A 19746-nucleotide genomic window follows, 5' to 3' on the forward strand; every position below is an offset into this window, starting at 1 on the left:
GTTGGTGGATGTTGGAGACCTTGCGCTCTTCCACCTTCCATTTAAGGATACCCCACAGATGCTCAATAGGGTTTAGGGCTAGAGACATGCTTGGCCAGTCATCACCTTTACCCTCAGCTTCTTTAGCAAGGCAGTGGTCATCTTGGAAGTGTGTTTGGGGTTGTTATGTTGGAATCCTGCCCTGTGGCCCAGTCTCTGAAGGGAGGGCGATCATGCTCTGCTTAAGTATGTCGCAGTACATGTTTGCTTTCATGGTTTCCTCAATGGACTGTAGCTCCCTAGTGCCGGCAGCACTTATGCAGCCCCAGACCATGACACTCCCACCACCATGCTTGACTGTAGGCAAGACACACTTGTCTTTGTACTCCTCACCTGGTTGCCGCCACACACGCTTGACCCCATCTGAACCAAATACATTTTATCTTGGTCTCATCAGACCACAGGACATGGTTCCAATATTCCATGTCCTTAGTCTGCTTGTCTTTAGCAAACTATTGGTGGGTTTTCTTTTGCATCATCTTTAGAAGAGGCTTCCTTCTGGGAGGACAGCCATGCAGACAAATTTGATGTAGTGTGCGATGTATGGTCTGCGCAGTGACTTGCCGACTCTCCCACCTCTTCAACCTCTGCTGCAATGCTGGCAGCACTCATTCGTCTATTTCCCAAAGACAGCCTCTGGATGTGACGCTAAGCCCGTGCACTCAACTTCTTTGGTGGACCATGGCGAGGCCTGTCCTAAGTGGAACCTGCTCTGTTAAACCGCTGTATGGTCTTGGCCACCGTGCTGCAGCTCAGTTTCAGGGTCTTGGCAATCTTCTTATAGTCTAGGCCATCTTTATGTAGAGCAACAATTCTTTTTTCCAGATCCTCAGTTCTTTGCAATTAGGGGCCATGTTGAACTTCTAGTGACCAGTATGAGAGTGAGAGCAATAACCCCAAATTTAACACACCTGCTCCCCATTCACACCTGAGGCCTTGTAACACTAATGAGTCACATGATACCGGGGAAGGAAAATGTCTAATTGAGCCTAATTTGGACATTTTCACTTAGAGGTATACTTTTGTTGCCAGCAATTTAGACATTAATGGCTGTGTTGAGTTATTTTGAGGGGACAGCAAATATATACAGTTATACAAGATGTACACTCACTACTTTACATGGTGGCAAAGTGTAATTTCTTCAGTGTTGACACACAAAAAAAATTAAAAATGTGAGTGGTGTACTCACTTTTGTCAGATACTGTACATAACTTGTCACCATTTTTCTAGGGAAATATATCTCGTAAGTTTTGCCCGTTTGTCTACACAGTTTTCAAATCTTGTAGGGCTCCGTGGACCTCTTCTGTGAATTCTGATCTTTGAGTTCTGTCCATAGATTTTCTATTGGATTCAAGTCAGGTGATTTACTGGGCCATTCTAGCAGCTTTATTTTCTTTCTTTGAAGCGTTTCCTTGGCTTTGTGTTTGGGATCATTGACTTGTCAGTGCAAATTTAATATCAGCTGGTTCCACCTCAACGTATGGCCTATCAAAAGCTGTCTCATTATCAAGGTGTCACACAAAAAAAACATCTCATGATGGATAAAAGCAAAGTGCTCTCTCAAGACCTTTGCAACCTTATGGTTGTAAAACATACTGATAGCATTGATTACAGAAAGATTTCTGAATGTTCCAGTGAGCATTGTTGGGGCCATAATCCGAAATTGGAAAGAACATAAATTTACCATAACCTGGCCATGACCAGGCGCACCTTGCAACATGTCTGACAGAGGAGTGAAAAGCATTTTTATAAGAGTTGTCCAAGAGCCAAGGATAACTTGTGGAGAGTTTCAGAAAAACCTGGAATTAACAGGTACAATTGTTTAAAAGAAAGTAGTAAGTAATGCACTCGCCATGGACTGTATGCACGCTCCTCACTGGAGACTCCATTGCTAAGAAAAAGCATGTTAAAGTTTGCTGCACAACATTTAGACAAGCCTGTGAAATACTGGGAGAATATAGTATTTCAGATGAGACCAAAATTGAAATCTTTGGAGGTCAAATGGCACTGCACATCACCCCAAAAATAACTTCACTAATAGTGAAGTTTGGAGGTGGGAACAGCATGGTGTGTGTTTTTCAGCATGTGGTACTGTAAAACTTCATGTCATTGAAGGAAGGATAAATTGAAAAATGTACCAAGACATTGTTGATAAAAATCTGCTTCTATCTACCAGGATGATGAAGGTGAAACAAGGGCGGTCATTTCAGCAAGACAATGATCCCAAACACAAAGCCAAGCAAACTCTTAATTGGTTTCAAAGAAAATAAAGCTGCTAGAATGGCCAGCCAATCACCTGACTTAAATGCAATAGAAAATCTGTGAAAACAACTAAAGAGTTTATAGAAGAGGCCCACTGAACCTTCAAGATTTGAAGACTGTGTGGAAGAATGGGGCAAAACCACACCTGTCTCCATATAGGGAGGCACCTTGAAGCTGTCTTTACCAACAAAGGATTTTGTTTGGAGTATTAAATTTCAGTTGGTGTGTTCAATACTTTTTCCCTTTCATTCCTTTTTATTACACATAACTTAATTTCTGAACGTATTTGTTTTTTGAATGTATGGATTCCATAGGTTGTTACCGACATGTGGTATACCTTTTAGAAATATATTTACCTTGGAAATTGGTGACGTGTTAATACTTATTTTACCTGCTGTGTGTGTGTCTAGATGCATATAATATACACACCCCCGGTTCAATTGCTTGGTAACACAAATTGATAGTCAGCCAATCACATGGCAGCAACTGAATGCATAAAGACGTGGTGAAGACCACTTGCTGAAGTTAAAACAGACCCTTAGAATGGAGAAGGGAGGGGATTTAAGCAACTTTGAATGTGACGTGTCATGAAGCTTGGAATACTGAAGTATTTCTCCCTGTTTTAAGGCTAACCCCCTCCAGATGGCTCCATGGTCTGGAAGGAAGGCATTGTTCTGTGTTTGACTGTTTATGTACTTTAATTACCCCCCCCCCAGGGCTTCTCTGTGTCATTACACGTATCAGTCCTCCTATTCAAGCTATCGGACCAGTCCCTGCTGACCCTGTTTCAAGTCCTCATTTGCATGGCCAAGAGGACCTAATTGAAGACTAAAGTGTACTTTACAACTGACCAATAGGAAAGTGGTTGTTGGGGGCGGGGTGTTCAAACTGCTGTGTATAAAATTGTGTTGTGTGCATTCAATTAAGGTGAGATTCCTGTTTGAACTTACATACAGCCTGCCTGGTGTTTGTTCTGAGCTATCACAACTGGATTAGAACGGCACATAGCTGTAGTTCGAATCCCGGAGCATCGGATGACTGAACCATCAGACGTTGCGATCTGCAATCTGATTCTATAGCCACAGAGGAGTGTCGGGAGAGTGGATCCGAGCGGGCAGGGGCTTGTTACAACATGGTTATTGGTGTCAGACGGGTTGGGCTGAGTATTTCAAAAACTGCTCATCTACTGGGATTTTCACACACAACCATCGCTAGGGTTTTGCAGAAAATGGTCCAAAAAAGTGAAAATATCCAGTGAGTTTCATTTGTGTGGACAAAAATACCTTGTTCGAGGAGAATGGGCACACTAGTTTGAGATGATTAAAAGGCAACGGTAACTCAGATGACCGCCTATTAAAAACAAGGTATGCAGAATACCACATCCAAACGCACAACACCTCAAACCATTGAAGCAGATTGGCTACAGCAGCAGAAGACCACACTGGGTGCCACTCCAGGAAACTGGCTATAATTCACACGGGCTCAAAATTGGACAATAGAAGATTGGAACAACGTTGCCTGGTCTGAGTCTTGCTTTCAGCTACGATATTCAGATGGTAGGGTCAGAAATCGGTGCATATGCAATATAGCTCGCATCACAAAAATGAACCATTCATATAACTTGAGTATACATGAAGTACAAATTGTCAAATTAGAAGACCGTAACCTAGTATTTTGTGTCTGTCCATGGTTTCCAAAGGTCAACGAATAAAGGCTGTGTGGTATTTTTGTGAAATACATTTTTTCAAAAGCAAATTGTAAGTTGGGGGGGGGGGGGGGGGTGATTTTTTTTTTTTTTATGTTCTACTAAAATGTGTAGGACAACCATTCGAAGGGGAATTTTTCTATACCATGGTGAAGGATATAGCTAGGGCAGGATCAGGCCTAGAGCAGACCCCTGTAGTCTCCTGAGATTATGGAGAAGTCTCTCCAGTAACTTGTAAGTGGAAAAGGTGTGGGGAAGATTGCCTATCTGTCCTCAATCCCTCCAGCAGAGTGGAGAATAGGATTTGGAAAATTTTTAGTCAATAGGGTGGGTGTTAGTATCTTGTGAGTATTTTTTGTGTTTGTTCCCAGTGGGCCCAGTGTGCTCCCAGTTCCCAGTGGGCCACACAGTGAGACATTGAATAATTGCATCGTAAGGCCTTTTTCCATTGGGTATCAGAGAGAGACATACAGAGGTCGACTTCCCATTTCACCACAGATGGTGTTTTAGCAAAGGATATTTTGTGTTGTAGAGCGTTGTAAAACAGTAAGACACCCTTTGTGGGAATTAGTCAGATTAGATGGAAAGAGCCAGACGTTTTTGTGGAGATTTGTAAGAGGTAGATTATGTTTGGAAAGAAAAGAGATCCTTGTGTACATATAGTAGGCAGATTTGGGGAGGCTATAATCTGATAGAAGGGAGTCTAAGGTCTGTGGAATATTATGGAAGAGCTAATCTACCCAATAGATTCCTGCCTCTTACCATTGTGATAAGGAAATGTGTGGAATGAGGCGTTCCATCGTCAGTGGGAAACGAATGAGGGAAATAAAGAGTGAGATCCTCAGATTATTTTTACAACACCAGGTCTCCTCAGAATCTGGGGTGTTGTGCGTTGTATATATTGAAATTCGCTTCTGTGGTCAAACTCTGGCCTTCCTTTCCCACACCTACTCTATATATGATTCCTTTCCACTGTGGGCAAAAGGAAGTCACTGGGGTTGGTGGAGACAGGCTAGAGCTCAATCATCAAAGTTATGGTTGTGATGTTTGAAAGAAGTGAAAGTCAACGAGCGCCCGGTTTCCAGTAGATGCAGGTATTAAAGATGTTTGAAGTTCTAGCAATAAAATGAGGCTTACGTTTGGGAGGACTAAGGACTCCCCCTTGATCAGGACTGCTGATGAAAGTTGTAAAAAAAAAAGGTCCTGTTGGGGGGGGTGTGCTTATATATATATATATATATATATATATATATATGTGTGTATATATATATATATATATATACACATACACACACACACACACACACACACACACACACACACACACACACACACACACCATCACAAGTAACAATGGTCCTTATAAACATATATAGAGATTCTTGATTGCTGTGAATGTCCGTGATTATCAATCACCACCGTGCTTCTCTTTAGACACTGCTAAATTGTGCACACCTCCACCTGCTATTTTATCTGCTCACCTCAACAATGACTCAGAATATAGATTTTTAACTCACTCCTTAACAACCTCTCCTTTCCGTGGTGGATCACCTGTTCACCTTCAGCCCTTTGCTGTATCAACAGATTCCAGTAAGATTCCCATGGATACAGAGTAGATCTTTCATTTAGATAACCTCGCTCCTAACTCCTGGGTTATCGTTTCCAGTGTCCTGCAATCACATACACAGGAAACATAGTACTCTTTTTTTAAAATGTATTACCTCCGTGATGTCACGCAGCCACGGTGGTGAGCAAGCGGACGCTATAGTGCTATACACAGGCAATTTATGCTTTTTTTTATCTTGTAAGCGTGCTTTTTTAGCGGGGGTGATTTTAATAAATTTTACAACTATGAGCAGTAGACCTGCACGATTAATTGTCAATCGCTATCGCGTTTTTTTTTTCTCCGTTGCAATCTTGACAAAAGTATTTCCAGATTCTTTCTATGCAGAGAATTCTCTCTGCTCTGCTGAAGCCACAGCCTTCAAAAGAAAGGAAGAAAAAAAAAACGGGCAGTATCACAACGGTCTTTAGCAGTGGAACACAACTTCCGTGTGTAAATGAGTAAAGTTAAACCACGTAAACACTAAACCTTTTTTCTGGCATTTGTTGGTTTCGAATTAAAATCTTTTTTTTTTTTGGGTAGAAAATTATATAGTAGAGACCCTAGAAAATAGAATGGTGGTTGTTACAATATTTTATGTCGCACTGTATTTGCACAGCGGTCTTTCAAATGCAATTTTTTGGGAAAAACTTTAATGAATTAACAAAAAACTAACCAGTTAAGTTAGCCCAATTTTTTTTGTATAATGTGAAAGATTTTACGCCACAAGAATTGTGATCTTTATTCTAAGCAAAAAAAGTGATTCTCATTTCAGTCAAAATCGTACAGCTCTAGCAAGTACTATGTTTCCTGTGTTAGTGATTGCATGTCACTGGAAACGATAATCCAGGAGTGGAGGAGAGTCTAAGGAGCGAGGTTGTCTAAATGAAAGATCTACTCTATCCATAAGAATCTTATTGGAATATGTTGATACAGCAAAGGGCTGAAGGTGAACAGCTGATCCACTGCGGAAAGGAGAGGTCGTTAAAGAGTGAGAATTAAAGATCTATATTCTGAGTCTATCTGACTCATTGTTGAGGTGTGCACAATTTAGCAGTGTCTAAAGAGAAGCACGGTGGTGATTGATAATCAGACATTCACAGCAATCAATCTCTATATATGTTTATAATAAGGACTTTATGCGTTGTTTTTCCTCAGTGTGTTTGTATGTATATATAATATATATTAGCGCACAGGTTTAGTTTTGAGTTATCTAGCCAGTAGTGCTGCGCTTTATGCACATATATGTCAATTTCTGTGAAGTGAAATCACTGAGCAGCTGTAAAAGTTTTGATTTTGTTTTTTTTGTTTTTTTAATATATATTTTATGCAGTGTTTGGTATTTATAGTTTAGCACTTTAGTTATTAGGGGTGGCGCTGATTGTTATACACACACACAACATAGATCATACCGATAGATGATCTATGTGCTGGCTATGTTTTCAGAGGCACATAGTCAGCGTTTGGACATCTATTGGTCCGATCTATGTGCCAAAGGCACATCCCAACAGGACCATTATTTACCAAATTTCATCAGCAGTCCTGATGAAGGGGGATTCCTTAGTCCCCCGAAATGTGTTGGCTTCATTTTATTGCTAAAACTGCAAATAAAACATCTTTAATACTTGCATTTACCGAATACCGAGTGCTCATTGACTTTCACGTCTTTCCAAACAAATGCGGAGTCGATCAAGGCCGTACCCTGAGCTAGCAGCCCGGGCCCTAACAGGGCTCACCACCCCCTTTTCCTCCAACCGGTCACGAACCTCTGGAAACCAACTCTTCCCATCTGCCCACACCTTATATAGCCTACAGCAGTTTCTGATAGTCAGTCCAGCGCCATCTACACCTCCTCTCCTATGGCTGTAATGGTTTTGGGATCCTGGCTTTGCATGTAAAATTTTTTGTGATCACAAGACATGGTATGTCCTTTAATGAATGAGTCTTGGGTATAAGGCACGTTTTAATATAAAATACAGTTCGTATGCCAGCAGCATATATAGCAGTTTCTCCCTTTTTCCTTACCAATGAATGTGATGAAAAATCTTATAAATAACCCACTCTGTGAGTCGCTGAAATGCTTTTACCTTAATTTAGCTTGTATTTCCTTTTATTAGGTTTGAATTCCCAGAACAATTACCACTGGATGAATTCTTGCAAAAGCCTGATGTCAAGGACCCTGCAAACTACATACTGCATGCTGTGTTGGTGCACAGTGGGGACAACCATGGAGGTCATTATGTTGTTTATCTGAATCCCAAAGGAGAAGGCAAAGTATGTGTTCTCCCATTTAAATACTTGTGCTCCTTGTATTGAAAATATTTAGTCTTGTTTTTAATTTACATTATTACATAAGTAAAAAATGTACTACAATTGTGGTTTTGTATACAAATGGTGTTGCCTTTGAGTTAACAGTGTAAAACTGCTTGTAACTTTAAGAGTATTTAAAGCAGATTTTCCTCTGGACTTGAGCAATTTTCTGTTTGTAAGAAGCTGTAGTTTGAGTACATATCATGACATCTTATAGACTGTAGGAGTCTTTTTTTTTTTTTTTTTTTACACAATTTCACTGTCTAGGTAAAGATTATTTTGTAGTTATTTTGGCAGGGTTGCTGGATAAATTCAAGAATCCAGGTATCCAGATCACGTTAAAAAAAAAAAAAAAAAAAATACTGCTGAAGCCTGACTTTTGGCTCCTATTTTCGCTGATGCCAGTAGATAATCCTCTTTCCTGGCTTCTTGAAATATCCTACTGGCTTTTAGTTTTTACACGGGCTCTGAAATTCTGTGATATTTTGTCCTCGCCTGTCCTTGGGATGAGAGAACTGCTTTTTAATGGAGGACAGCTTGGAGCCCATTGTCTGCAGATATTCTCCTAAACCTTTTTTTTTTTTTTTTTTTTTTTTTCTTTAAAATAGATAACTACTGGAGGCATTAACACTGACGTATGTGATCAGGATACGGGCAATGGACAGGTAGCTAATAACTATAAGTACTACTGCTGTAAAGCATTGACAAATGTATATGGCAGTTTAGCACTGTAGTGTGCAGTCGTTTGGTAGTTTTCCATGTCATCTCTTATGACACCCATAACCTGTCAGGAAAGAAATTATTCGCATTTGCTCCCTGTCTTTTGAAGATGCCAGTTCATAGGCTGTAATGCATTTTTCGCTACTTTAGTGTCTGACCTACTGGAAGTATGTGCATATTATGTGTTCCGCAGACTTAACTGGCTGCTTCTTGCCTGGGTCAGTTGGTCGTTTTCTGCTTTTTTGCCGCCTGGCTCAATTACCAACTAATTAGAGAAGAGAGCATTTCAGTGACTTACAGAAATTGAATTATAAAGAAAGCATGACAGACCAGGAGCTTGCTCCTTGGAAAAACAAGTCAGCCAGACAAGCTTTTATGTTTTATCTTGACAGCTTTCCTTTAAAATAAATTTGTCTTCAGGTTCTAAGAACCTTCTAAATAAAGCAGTCTGTCTCCTGGGCCACATGGGTCTGCCATTGTGAGTCCTTAGATTTTAGGGTTCATAGTATTTAGGCAAACACAAGCAAATCTGATTTGTGTTGCTAAATGGAGAAGTTATCTTCCCTGTCCACCTGCAATGGCCTGGTTATGTCTGGCTGCTTGATCCTCATCCGCACCAGCCGCTTGGGTTTGTGAGTCTCTTTTTGGACCTTGTTGCTGTACTGCTACTAGGACATAATGTGTATGCACATGGACACCTTGGGGTTTTGCCAGGTGACCCCAGCCCATACTCCCCAAATGGTTCTAGGTGTGTGTGCTTGGTATCCTTTGAGAAAACAGACCCCTCCAGTCTAGAATCCAACAGCCCTATAGGTACAGGGTCTACATATTTTTTGTCCCCCCCCCCTTCAGCTGTCATGAGTTCACTTCCCCCTCATTGGGCAGCTCTATGTCCACTCAGGACTTTTGGGTCCTCCATCACCCAATTCCTTGTGGACACGAACAGCAGAGGCTATGCACATGCTCCAGTGCCATCCTCCCTTGTGTCCATCTCTGACTTATCCGAGTCTTTAGAAAAGGCTGGGCCTCTGGTTGCTGTGATCTGATTCACTATTCCTACAGTTTCTTTCTGAAGAGACTCCTACATGCATTACCATGTCCTATTGTCACATCATTATATGGGGGTGTTCTGAACCTGTTCTGCAGTGTTTACTACACAGCATTTAGTGGATCCGCCTCCTTTCTTTTTGCCTTGGGCCTTTTTAGAGCGGCTGCAACTGCAGAAACCTTTGCACTACACCCCCCATTCAAGGTTTTCCTCTGTGGTATATAAGGGTCCTGGGCCCCACCTAAGAGCATGTTGGCTCTCCCCTAAGAGGAAGTTTATTGAAAAGATGTATTTTCCTGCTGTAGATCCACCAGTAGCCCACCCTAACTGCAAAACTGCTAGACAGAAGGCATACTTATCTTTTTAAGAATTCTTTTGACCCAACAGCTACTAATCCCTACTTGGGTCCTGGTTAGCTGACTAGCTGATTTAGTCCTCTATATTCCGGTGACACTGACTAATCTGTCAGATTCCTTAAAGGGGATTGTCCCACTGCCAGGGTAAACCCCTTCCTGACTAAACAAATGTCTGAAGCTATATTCTTTAATTTTGATGGCTTGCTACAAGCATCTAAGCTTATGTCTTGCATGGCCTTGATGCTCATAAAGCTGCACAGAGCACTCTTGTTATGCTGTTGGGATGCTGGTGCCACATCCAAAGAGCATCTGACTTGCTTGTCCTTTAAAGGGATTGTTGTGTCTTTTACCTTACTGTGTGTACTGTAATCAACAGTGCCATAAGTGGCCAGAGTGTATCCCTACCCCAACATAGAAGGTATAGGGAGAGCTCAGATGAATCCCATCCTTCTCGATCTACCTCTCAGAGCATTGTCTCATGTGTTCAGCCCTAGGGCCTGGCATCCCTATTGTAGGATGCTCCGATGATCCCTGTTGTCACATATTGGGGTTCTGAGCAGGCCATATGGCCTGCCTTTATGATTTTTGTTTTACTGTAACATGTTAGTAAATAGCCACATCAGATGCAGACAGTTCATGAATAAAAGTCTAAATGCTATACCTTGCAGCGTTTGCAAAGAGGGGAGTGTGCTCTGTAAACGAGAGGGGAACGAAACAGAGCGCACTGACAGTATACTAAATGGAGCCAAGGATCTGGTCTGTAGGGCACATAATAGCCCTGAAACGCACACTCCTCTGCACTTCATGAAGCACCCCTCGGTTTTCTGTGCGATATTGTTTGGGAAATGTGTTTTCAGGGAAGCTCATTACTCTTCATCAGCCTGAAAACTAGAATGTTTCAATGGCTTTGTAAAAATTGAACTAAAACAAGTTAGCAGTGTTCAGCTAGTGCCATAATCTACAGCATTTTTGATGGCTAGCAACTTTTTATTTTAATATTTCTTAAAGTGGGCAGCAATTGGTTTAGCTAGAAAATTAAAATTCAGCTCTAATCTTAATGGGAGATAAAAAAAATAAGATCATTTTGTAATCTCTTCTCTGGCAAAAATTACAAACAAAATAATTTGTGAATTGGTCTAAGAATACACTAATGGGGGATTACAAACCTATCACACTTATACTGTATCTCTTTTCTCTTCAAAACATGGGTTTTAGTTAACCCCTCTCTTCGTTTTGCAGATCATCACTAGTTCTGTATAATATCTTGTATGACATTTTCTAAAAAAATACAATATATAGTATATAAAACCCATGTTTGTAGGTGAAAAAAAACATGTATTTATACGCCATTACATCAATCTAAAAAAATGTATGTTCATCTAAAAATATATGAATATATAAATGTATTTATAAATGAGTATTAGTGCCAGGAAGCTAGCTGTTAGGTAATTTGGACAGGGTAAAATCCCCAATCCTCACTAAATTTAATAGGTATGATGCCCAGCGGGTGTGGAGAGGCGACTCTTTGTACATCTTGCTGCATGTATGCGTTCCTTGATCATCCGATCGAGGGCAAATACTGCTGTGCAAAATGTAAGCACATTGTTTCCCTGGAAGCCCATGTTCTGAATCTGGGGAAGCAACTGTCAGCACTGAGAAGTCCCTCCATACGAAAGGAGAGCCAGGAACGTACACGGCAGGGGCCAGCACAGAGGCGGGTGGAGACAAAGAGGTGCAGGCACTAGCAAAGAGTAGATGGGTGACAGTCAGGAGGGGTAGAGGGGGAAGTGCCAGGGAGGCCGATCCAGGACTGGAGCATCCCAATAAGTACGCTCCATTGAGTGACATTGGTGAAACCAGTCAGGGACCAGCACTGCTGGAGCTGAGGGACTCTCCTAGCTGCCGGGGGAAGAACTCCTCCAGTGAGAGTGGGGGGGCAGCAAAGGGAAAGGAAAGACAGATTCTGGTGGTAGGGGACTCAATTCTTAGAAGGACAGAGAGGGCAATCTGTAACCAAGACCTGAAGCACCGAACAGTATGTTGTCTACCGGGCACTCGGGTTCGGCACATTATGGATCTTGTGGACAGATTACTGGGAGGGGCTGGGGAAGACCCGGCTGTCATGGTGCACGTTGGCACCAATGACAAAGTCAGAGGCAGATGGAGTGTCCTAAAGAACGATTTTAGGGACTTAGGAGCTGAATTGAGGAAAAGGACCTCCAAGGTAGTATTCTCAGGAATACTACCGGTACATCTAGCCACACCAGAAAGGCAGAGGGAGATTAGGGAAGTAAACAAGTGGCTGAAGAGCTGGTGTAACAAGGAGGGGTTTGGGTTCCTGGAGGACTGGGCCGACTTCTCAGTCGGTAAACGGTACTATAGAAGGGACGGTCTGCACCTAAATGAGGAGGGTGCAGTTCTGCTAGGAATTAAGATGGCCAAAAAGTTAGAGGGGTTTTTAAACTAGGCGATGGGGGGGAGGGTCCAGAGACAGCCAGCGTAGAAGATATTCCAGAGGGTAGTATCGGGGGCATTAGTGGTAGGTTAACCAAAGCACAAAAACACAAGGTGAGTATAGTAGCAAGTCCTAGTTGCAATCTCAAAACACCCAATACGAGAACAATATGCGACCGGTCTAAACTATGTGGCATGTTCACCAATGCCAGGAGCATGGCGGACAAGACGGGTGAACTAGAGATACTGTTGTACGAGGAGGATTTGGATTTTGTGGGAATTTCAGAGACCTGGTTCAACAGCTCTCATGATTGGCTGGCAAACATTCAAGGGTATACCCTTTAACGCAAGGATACAGAGGGTAAAAAAGGGGGAGGGGTATGCCTATATATCAAGAATAATGTACAAGTGAATGTGAGAGATGACATCACTGAGGGAGCTAGAGAGGAGGTGGAATCCTTATGGGTAGAGCTCCAAAGGGATGAAGCTAAGGGGAAAATAATACTGGGAGTATGCTATAGGCCCCCTAACCTGAGGGAGGAAGTGGAGACGGATCTCCTATCACAAATTGGATTAGCAGCAAGGATGGGAAGTGTTATCATAATGGGGGATTTTAATTATCCGGACGTAGACTGGGCGGAGGGAACCGCGCATTCATTTAAGGCTCGCCAGTTCCTTAATGTCTTGCAGGACAATTTTATGGGTCAGATGGTAGACGCACCAACTAGTAATAAAACATTACTGGATCTACTGATTACCAACAATACAGACCTGATCACGGATGTGGAAATACGGGGCAATTTAGGTAACAGCGATCACAGGTCAATTCGTTTCAGTATAAATCACACAAATAGGAAATACAAAGACACTGAATTTCAAAAGAGTCAACTTCCCTAAACTACAAACCTTGCTAAAAGGCATAAATTGGGATAAAATATTAGGAACAAAGAATACGGAGGAGAGATGGGTTTGCTTTAAGAGCATATTAAATAAGGGCATTAGCCAATGTATCCCATTGGGTTATAAATTTGAAAGAGCGAACAAAAGTCCTGGATGGCTTAACTCCAATGTAAAAATGCATATAAGAGAAAAGGAGAAGGCCTTCAAAAAATACAAGGTTGAGGTATCATCCTCAGCATTCAGACTTTATAAAGAATGCAACAAGAAATGTAAGGGTGCAATTAGGACGGCTAAGATAGAACATGAAAGATACATAGCGGAGGAGAGCAAAAAAAATCCCAAGAAATTCTTTAAGTATGTAAACAGTAAAAAAGGGAGGACAAACCATATTGGCCCCATAAAGAATGAGGAAGGACATCTGGTTACAAAGGATGGGGAGATAGCGAAGGTATTGAATTTATTCTTCTCAGTCTTCACAAGTGAATCAGGGGGCTTCAGTAACCAAAACTGCAGTGTTTATCCTCATGACACAACACAGGAAGCACCTCCATGGTTAACAGAGGACAGAATTAAAATTAGACTTGAGAAACTTAACATTATTAAATCACCGGGACCAGATCGCTTGCATCCGAGGGTACTTGGGGAACTCAGTCAAGTGATTGCCAGACCGTTGTTCCTAATTTTTACAGATAGTCTACTGACTGGAATGGTACCAGCTGATTGGAGAAAAGCCAATGTAGCGCCAATATTTAAAAAGGGCCCAAAATACATCCCTGGGAATTACAGACCAGTTAGCCTAACATCAATAGTATGTAAACTCTTGGAGGGGATAAGGGACTATATACAAGATTTTAGTAATGAGAACGGTTTCATTAGCAGTAATCGGCATGGATTCATGAAGAATCGTTCTTGCCAAACCAATCTATTAACCTTCTATGAGGAGGTGAGTTGCCATCTAGATAAAGGAAGGCCCGTAGACGTGGTGTATCTGGATTTTGCAAAAGCATTTGACACAGTTCCCCATAAACGTATACTGTACAAAATAAGGTCCGTTGGCATGGACCATAGGGTGAGTTACATGGATTGAAAACTGGCTACAAGGGTGAGTTCAGAGGGTGGTGATAAATGGGGAGTACTCAGAATGGTCAGGGGTGGGTAGTGGGGTTCCCCAGGGTTCTGTGCTGGGACCAATCCTATTTAATTTGTTCATAAACGATCTGGAGGATGGGATAAACAGTTCAATCTCTGTATTTGCAGACGATACTAAGCTAAGCAGGGCAATAACTTCTCCGCAGGATGTGGAAACCTTGCAAAAAGACCTGAACAAATGAATGGGGTGGGCGACTACATGGCAAATGAGGTTCAATGTAGAAAAATGTAAAATAATGCATTTGGGTGGCAAACATATGAATGCAATCTATACACTGGGGGGAGAACCTCTGGGGAATCTAGGATGGAAAAGGACCTGGGGGTCCTAGTAGATGATAGGCTCAGCAATGGCATGCAATGCCAAGCTGCTGCTAACAAAGCAAACAGAGTATTGGCATGCATTAAAAGGGGAATCGACTCCAGAGATAAAATAATAATTCTCCCACTCTACAAGGCTCTGGTCCAGCCGCACCTGGAGTATGGTGTCCAATTCTGGGCACCAGTCCTCAGGAAGGATGTACTGGAAATAGAGCGAGTACAAAGAAGGGCAACAAAGCTAATAAAGGGTCTGGATGATCTTAGTTATGAGGAAAGGTTGCGAGCACTGAACTTATTATCTCTGGAGAAGAGACGCTTGAGAGGGGATATGATTTCAATTTACAAATACCGTACTGGTGACCCCACAGTAGGGATAAAACTTTTTCGCAGAAGAGAGTTTAACAAGACTCGTGGCCACTCATTAAAACTAGAAGAAAAGAGGTTTAACCTTAAACTACGTGGAGGGTTCTTTACTGTAAGAGCGGCAAGGATGTGGAATTCCCTTCCACAGGCGGTGGTCTCAGCAGGGAGCATTGATAGCTTCAAGAAACTATTAGATAAGCACCTGAATGACCACAACATACAGGGATATACAATGTAATACTGACATATAATCACACACAGGTTGGACTTGTGTCTTTTTTCAACCTCACCTACTATGTAACTATTAGTAAAAATGTATGGGAACCCCATGTCTATTTGTAAAATGTAGTAGTACTGTAAAGGGTATTGAATAAGTGTAAATATCTAGATCCGAAGTTAACTTATTAGGTAACAGTGTACAAAAAAAGTATACAATTCAATGGGTTTCTTGGTAGCACAGCTTTTTAAATTTCTCACTCTGGTAATGCTGGAGGAATAGCTTGGATGGCAAATATTTTTAAACCTGCGTACTGTCATGATGACACTACTTGGTGTCTGTGAACACTAGGATCAGTGCTTCTTTCTTTTATTATCCAATTATATGTGCAAAATCCTGGCGTATGGAAGTGAAATCTGCTGACTTTGGGTGACCTCAACCTTTTGGGATACTCCCCGCTTTATGCATCCAATCGAGAGGTGCACAATGGAATTTAAAGACATAAGATCTCAAAAGTCCATACTCCTTTGTTGATAGTGGCATATCACTACTTTTTATTATAGCACGAAAAATAAAAAAAAGCAAAGGTCATTAAATACCACCAAAAGTAAGCTCTATTTGTGGGTAAAAAAGGACATAAATTTTATTTGGGTACAGTAATTGTCTGTTAAAGTAATGCAGTGCCATATAGCATAAAATGGCCTGGTCGTTAAGCAGGGGGCGGGGGTTAAATCTTCCGGAGGTCCAATTGGTTAAAACCCTTTCCCATGTTTGTAAAGGTGCTCTGTCAATTGGTCCCTCAACCATCTAGTTTTCTTCCCTATATATTGCTTCCTGCATGAACATTTCAACAGGTATACTACGTGTTTAATAGTAAAATAGTGTAGCGCAACACTCGTATATCATGATGTCTCAATCTATCGCCTCTAATATTTAATAATGCATATTTTAGTAATATAAAAGTGTATTAACAACAAAGTCCAGTCTAATCAAAGTCCAGGGTCTTTAAATGATATCTTCAATATCTCCCAATATTCTTACACGTTTATGTGCACAGTTGGTGCCAAAAAGTCTGCCGCAATATCGCAGTCCCGCTATATGTCGCTGATCGCCAACATTTTTTGTAAAAAAAAAACCTAAAAATATCCCATAGTTTGTAGACGCTGTAACTTGTGCATAAGCCAATCGATATGCACTTAATGGGATTTTTTTTACCAAAAATATGTAGCAAAATACATATTTGCCTAAATTTATGAAGAAATTAGTGTGTGTTTGTGTTTTTTTTTTTTTTTTTTTATTGGATAGGTTTTATAGTAAAAATGTATTTCTTTTCAAAATTGTTTGTCTGTTTTTGTTTTATAGTGCAAAAAAGTAAAACCGCAGAGGTAATCAAATACCACCAAAAGAAAACCCTAAAGTAACGCAGTGCCGTAAAAAATTGCAAAAAATGGCCTGGTCATAAAAGAGGGGGGGGGGTACATTTTCTGGTCAAGTGGTTAAACCAAACATATCTGCAAACCATGAGTTGTCTTGGGTGCCAATTTTTCCTGCAGCCTACTCAAACTTTTTATGGCCAGGTGGGAGGAGGACATAACCTAATTTTCTACTGGCAATTATGTAGATGTTGTGTTCCTGTGGCAAGGTGATGTGGAATATCTTAATAAATTTGTGAGAACATTAAATAATCTCATTATTAGTTTCACTTACCTTCAGTTAAATTGAGATTAATTTTCTAGATTTGACTTGGATTAATAATTTGAATGGTATTGTGACTAAATCCTTTAATCCTAATCCTGCAGGTAAGAATAATTTTATCCCCATAGACAGCTGTCTTCCCCTTTGGCTTAAAAACATACCAAAAGGACAGTTTGTAAGGATAAGGTATAATTGTAACAACTTGGAGAATTATTTCACACAAGCAAGCGTTTTGAAAACCAGATTTTTGGAGAGAGGGGTATGATGAGGCCACCCTGAATGCTAATATACAAGTAACTGGAATTTCATAAAGAGGGAATGTTAAAGACCCTAGGGGACACATTCGGTATGGAGATGACTTGTCCTTTCATTACGAATTTCTCAATACAACATGAGCAAGTCAGAGGCATTATTAACCACTTCTGCTCTGGAGGGTCCCGTCTCTCCCCTCCACCCACCCCCCCATGACCAGGCCATTTTTTGCGATCTGGCACTGCGTTACTTTAACAGGCAAATGCGCGACATTGTACTCAAATACAATGTATGTCGTTTTTTTTTTTTTTTTCTCCACAAATAGAGCCTTCTTTTGGTGATATTTGATCACCTCTGCAGTTTTTTTTTTTTTTTGCGCTATGAACAAAATAAGCGACCATTTTGAAAAAGTAAAAATTGTTTTTCTTTTTGCTATAAAACATATATACAATGTATATTGATTGGTTTGTGCAAAAGTTAAAGCGTCCTAAAACTATGGGATATATTTGTGGAATTTTTTTTTTTTCTTTTTTACTAGTCATGTCAGTGGCTTATAGCGGGACTGCCATATTGTGGCAGATAAATTGGACACCTAACTGACACTTTTGAGGGGACCAGTGACACCAATACAGTGATCGGTGCTTTAAAAATGCACTGATCACTGTATAAATGGCACTGGCAGGGAAGGGGTTAACACTAGAGGGCGATCAAGGGGTTAAGTATCCTAGGGAGGCATTTCTAACTCTGGGGAGAGTGGACTAACAGAGTGCAGAGAGGTTGCTCTTCCTGATCACCAGGAACAGCTTCTCTCTCTCTCTCTCTCTCTCCTCTGTCAGAATGGAGATCTGCCTTGTTTATGGCAGACCCGCGGGCCAGCTCCCATGATGGGCGTTTACAGTACCATGTGCACAGACCAACTTGCAGGTACGTCGGTTTGCACAGCCGAGCCACCTTGCCGCAGTATATATGCGGAAGGCGGTCAGCAAGTGGTTAAATACCTCAGAAAGTTGAGATGCCACTTGCCCATATAATGCACTAAAATTTTACCTTTTCTCATCTCACCTTCCAGAACGGCAACACAGATGGGCTCCTCCCTACAGTAAACGCAATCAAATCACAGCTGTTTAAAAGGCCCCACCTTGTCCCTCAGTATTGATTGTGTTTCTCCCACAGCGAAATTTTTTTTTTTTTTTTTTCCGCTGACCAGAAGATTAAGTCGGATGGTACCCCTTGTGAGCCAGGTTTAGGAATGCCTGTGAGGGCCGCACTAACCTGCCTCCTCAGAGCTTTTCACAGGTCGCCCCCCACAGCATTGTGCAGGCGGTCCGGGTGCATCAATCCTATGCCGCTCAGCAGTTTGGGTCTCCTCCTGTCTTCCCCTGCGTACAGTGGGCGCCATTTTGTTGGAGTTCAGTCAATGTAAGTCACCAAGGGGAGGACTTGGCGCGCTCCAATGTAAGTCACCAAGGGGAGGACTTAGAGCGCTCCAAGCCTCGTTCTGAAGTTGGAACCTCCGGTCAGCAGGAAGTGGGTGGAGCGTGCCCAGCGCTACCCAGGAAGTGGGTTTAAAGCATGGTGGAGATGCCGGACCACATGACTGCAGAGGCTGAAGCACTCCTGTCTGACCAGGGCTCGGCGAGCTGCAAGCCATGATGAAGGGGGCAGGAAGAGAGACTGTTTCCTCTTCTCTTGCAGATTCCCCCGAGCAGAGCTCAGGAGGTCTCTGACCTCCTTCTACATCCGCAAGCTCTAGTGCCTTTTAAAAGTGCAGTCATTTCGGGGAAAGATTGTCTAAATCCCACACCAAGCCATTTTGTTATCGGTATATTAACAAACTGGCTGGGAAAGAGGCCTCAGGATTAATGAGAGATTTTCTAAAATCTGTTCAAGAGGAAATGTTGGCCACTATTCGGTCTCTCCACACCTCTGCACCCACACCTCAGGTGGTAGACTCAGAGGAATTCACCAATAAAGAGGGTGCCTCCTCTCCGTGTTCACTGTCCAAACCAGGACCAAGTGTCTCTGCCATTCTCTCAGGGACTTCACCCAGCTCAGACCAGTTCAGAGGAGGCGGCTGATATAGGTCTGGTTAGTGATGTAGAAGACATCGGGTTAAGCAGACACCTCTTCGACCTAAAGGACTCCTTCAAGCCATTTATATCACTGAAGAGATCCAGAACCAGTTAAAGCAGAGGTAGGCAACCTGGGGCCCTCCAGCTGTTGCAGAACTAAAAGTCCCATCATGCCTCTGGGAGTAATTGTAACTGCCAGTCTTGCAATGCCTAATGGGAAATTAGTTCCACAACAGCTGGAGGTCCCCAGGTTGCCTACCCCTGCGTTAAAGAAACAGAGGGT

The 19746-nt window shown here is 41.9% G+C and overlaps 1 protein-coding gene across 3 annotated transcripts in view; it reads left to right on the top strand.

The window, feature by feature from the left end:
• USP7 (ubiquitin specific peptidase 7) overlaps positions 1-19746 on the top strand; it is a 636127-nt gene that overhangs the window by 286807 nt on the left and 329574 nt on the right. For 2 of the 3 annotated variants that reach the window (XM_073632969.1, XM_073632971.1), the window contains 2 exons: positions 7727-7883; positions 8528-8584. In XM_073632969.1, the coding sequence (XP_073489070.1) occupies positions 7727-7883; positions 8528-8584 (214 nt within the window). The remainder of the gene's footprint in view (positions 1-7726; positions 7884-8527; positions 8585-19746) is intronic. The other variant, XM_073632970.1, reaches the window with a different exon arrangement.

This window comes from Aquarana catesbeiana, linkage group LG06 (assembly GCF_042186555.1).
Source record: "Aquarana catesbeiana isolate 2022-GZ linkage group LG06, ASM4218655v1, whole genome shotgun sequence".
Lineage (NCBI taxonomy): Eukaryota > Metazoa > Chordata > Amphibia > Anura > Ranidae > Aquarana > Aquarana catesbeiana.